Below are 3,912 nucleotides of genomic sequence, written 5' to 3' on the forward strand. Positions count from 1 at the left end.
GATGGACACTGGGAAGAGGTAACTATGGGGAGGAAGTGGGAGGGGAGCTGTTGCATTGTAAATTTTGGTCAATGACATTAGACATAGTATATTATGCGAACTGCTGTATGAAAAGTGAATTTACTCTGTAAATCAAAATCAAAATTAAATTAAAAAAAAAAGATATCACTGTGAAAGAGGGAAGGCAATAGTCTAATCCTATTAAAGGGTTTGGTCTGCACGTGAAAAAAAAAAAAAAAGATTCACTTGGGGATCTTCTTAAAATGTAGGTTCTTTTTCAGAACCTGCATCTTTGATTTTCTTCACTCTCTTTGCTCCACTTGGGGAAAGTACAATAGTTACACCTTATTTGATCATCACTCACAGGTTCTTAACGTTTTAAAGGTTATAAACTCCTCTGAGAATCTGTTAATAGAAATGGGCATTCTCACCAGAAAAAAACGTACACATATCTGATGTTTTACATCAAATTCCAGGATACTTTGAGTGAATTATAATAGGACAAAAGTTCATGTTTTGTAGGATGTTATATTTTTCTGGTTTGATTGCTTATGCTTGTTATCTTAATTAGCCTCTTCCTTCTTCTCTCCTACCCTATTTCTAAGGTGGATACGTTGCAAATAGCCTAGCAATTATGACAGATGCGCTTCATATGTTAACTGACCTAAGTGCTATCATACTGACCCTGCTTGCTTTGTGGCTGTCTTCAAAATCACCAACCAAAAGATTCACCTTTGGATTTCATCGCTTAGGTAGGTAACTGGGAACTTCTTTTTCGCTTATAATATTTTATAGTAAAACCACAATGAGCTATAACCCTTAGTTAACTGAATTTTTCCAGTAATACCCTCTTTGAGTAAGCAAATAAAAATAGGTAGATAAGACTTATTCAGAAACATATCTTCCAGAGTACATTCAGCCTAGTCAGATAAACAGTTTACACATATAAACTTATATGGCACTTATTAATCTTCAAATGGTGTGCCCTATGTACTGAAGATGTCATCAAAAAAAAAGTTTACCTTCCAGTTATAGAACCAAGCAAGACCTTAACTGGGTTTAACTTTGTAATGAGCATTTACTTCTCCCTTTCACTTCAAGTACTTTATTCTAATCAAAGCTACATTGGCATGCAAAAGGACGCGTAGAATCACCTTGCAGAAAGCCATTTGGCTTTTGGCCTTATAGTTCCTGAGAGCCCCAAGGGCAGAGGCTCACCTGGGTGTCCAGTGCTGACTAAATGACTAAGCTTCATGAGGCTGATAAGAGCCCTGAGTCTAGAGTCTCACATGGAGCTTCCTGATTGGTAAGAGAAACATCTGCTCTTGGGAGGGTAGCACAACACTTTGGGACACACTGTAACCCTTCCCACCTCACCCTATGTGTTTCTTCATTTGTATCCTTTTTTTGTGGTTGTTGTTATATTAAAGCTGTAATCATAGGTGTGGTGTCTCTGGTGCATCTGGGAGTTGTTTTTCCTTCAGTTTTCTTCCTATCTTCTGTTGGAAGAAAGTAGAAAAAAAATAGCAAAAAAGGAAGTGGAAGAAAGATTAATCTCTTTCCGTTTCATTGCTGATAAAATGTTCATTTTTCACTTATGAAACTTGTCTTAAGATCTTTTCTGTACAATAGTTCTTTGAAGCAATAAAAAGGCAAGTGTAATACAATTTAACTGAAAAACAGTCATTATTGATATCGTAACAACTGCAAAGTTAACAGTTATGATAGACCCATCACTTAGTACCTGTTAGAAAATAAGTAATGTTTCTGTTGAATGTGGTTTACATAATTAGAGAAAATTATAATTCATTCACTGAATGGGTGGCCAACATTTATCTGTTGCATGAATGAATAATTATATTGGGGAGGGGAGGAGATAGACAGTAAATACATACACAAACACAAATATACTGGTGTGCTTCCCTTAATGTCCACAATACATTCTGTGAAATAGGACATTATGTGATTTGAATAATGTGGGAACACTGTATTAAAACTTTATGGGAGCCTGCTTTCCAATTGGAACCTCTGGTGGCATAGTGCTTAAGGCATTTGAATTCTAACCAGAAGGCTGGCGGTTCAAACCACCAGTCACTCCTCGGCAGGAAGGTTGGGCAGTCTACTCCTGTAGTGATACTACCTCGGAAACCCAAGGAGGGGTTGCTATGAGTTGGATCCGACTCAGTGACAGTGAGTTTGGCAATTGTCTTCATTGCCTGCTGTTGGCCGCTGCCACCACTGCTGCTGCTGCTGAAACTGTTGGATGGGGCTGGAGGAATGGCACCAGCAACAGTGGCAGCTGAGAAGGCCAAGGTGAGAACAAAGCAAGAGGAAGTGAGTGGGGAAGGAGCAGAGCATGCCTAGCCCCACCTACTGCTACACTCACCTGAGCAGGAGGAGCATCCCTGCCCACTGGACAAAGCCCAAGAGGCTATGCCCAGAACTGTGTTCTCTGCCTTACCTGCCTGTGTCCCACCTGTTGTCCAGTGCTGTGGGAGTCTGAGTTTAGAGTCTTTAATACCATTAGAGGGAAATAATAAACAAAAAAAGAGCTGCTTTCCCTTTTTTAAAAAGAAACCTTATGGGACCATATGTGTATACATACTCACATGTTGCCCAAACAAATGTTAAGTGATGCATATCTGTAATTAGAATTGTAGTAAGTACAGCAAGAAGAAAGAATAAGTTACAGTGATGGAGAATAATAGAGTAGGGGAGAGGACTCATATTTTTCCTATGTACCTTGTAAACCTCTAGTTTTGGCAATTTATTAATGTTTTAAGATGTACAATAGAGTTTTAAAATATTTTATAGAGATATGAAAACTTGATAATAATCTCCATTTAATTTTCTTCTTTTAAGCATTCTTTAGCCGAAACTATTATTCTTTATATGTGAAATTCAGGGTCTGTTTAGTTTTCATTAGGTCATTGGCCATAAACATTGCTTATCCTTCAGCTGAATGAAAAGACCAAGTGATGTTATAACAAAAAACATAACTCACTTATCTTACTCCATCTTTCAATGCCATAGTTCAGCCGAGTAGAATGATTTAACTACTTATATATAAAGGTACAAGGTATAATAAAAGGTTTCCTAGCATTTCCATAAAAATCTCTTTCAAGGGTTTTTAATTTATGCTAAATTTGCATTTAGATTGATACATGACCTTTCAAGTTTATCTAAAGCTAGTGGGAATTAACTTCACTGAAATCTTCTAGAGTTTTTTCCTGGATCTCTTCTAGAACATGAAAAATCTATTTGCTATACATTCCTTTTGTCTCAGAAAACTTTATTGTAAGTATGTGACTGGAGACCAACCCAGAGCAGGAATGAGAAAATTGGAGCAGTTCATAATATGGTTGTTGATTGAGAGCTTCCCTCTCTCTTAAATGTTGGGGGATAGGAGTGGGGAATGGGGGTGGGGTATCTTTTTCTGCATTCCATCTACAAATACTATTTTAAAAATTTAACACTAGTTAGTCCTATTCATGGTATTTTATCAAAGCTAAATTTATTCACAATGAAAGAGCTTTTTGTTTGTTTTATCAGAATAAATGATCACATTACTACTATTAAGGATTGTTGGTTATCTAGGAGCTCTGGTAGCTTAGTGCCTAAGGCACTTGACTGCTAACCAGAAAGCTGGCAGTTCAAACCCATCAGCCACTCCTCAGAAGGAAGGTTGGGCATTCTGCTTCCATAGTGATACCTCCTCAGAAACCCAAGGCGGGATTGCTATGAGTCGAGTCCAGTCCGACTCAACAGCACATAACAGCAACAACATGGTGGTTATCTAAAGAGCTCTGGTGGTGCAGTGCGTGAGGCATTTGACTGCTAATCAGAAGGCTGGCAGTTCAAACTCACCAGCCACTCTACAGAAGGAAGATAAGGCAATCTACTTCTGTAAAG

At 38.0% G+C, this 3,912-nt stretch overlaps 1 protein-coding gene across 1 annotated transcript in view; it reads left to right on the plus strand.

Moving 5' to 3' along the window:
• The window catches only part of SLC30A4 (solute carrier family 30 member 4), a 50,500-nt gene that overhangs the window by 30,551 nt on the left and 16,037 nt on the right, over positions 1–3,912 (plus strand). Inside the window, exon 2 of the mRNA XM_007935220.2 lies at positions 606–752. Within this exon, the coding sequence (XP_007933411.1) occupies positions 606–752 (147 nt within the window). The remainder of the gene's footprint in view (positions 1–605; positions 753–3,912) is intronic.

Source organism: Orycteropus afer, unplaced genomic scaffold, assembly GCF_000298275.1.
Source record: "Orycteropus afer afer isolate SDZICR_OR568_19922 unplaced genomic scaffold, OryAfe1.0 scaffold00026, whole genome shotgun sequence".
Lineage (NCBI taxonomy): Eukaryota > Metazoa > Chordata > Mammalia > Tubulidentata > Orycteropodidae > Orycteropus > Orycteropus afer.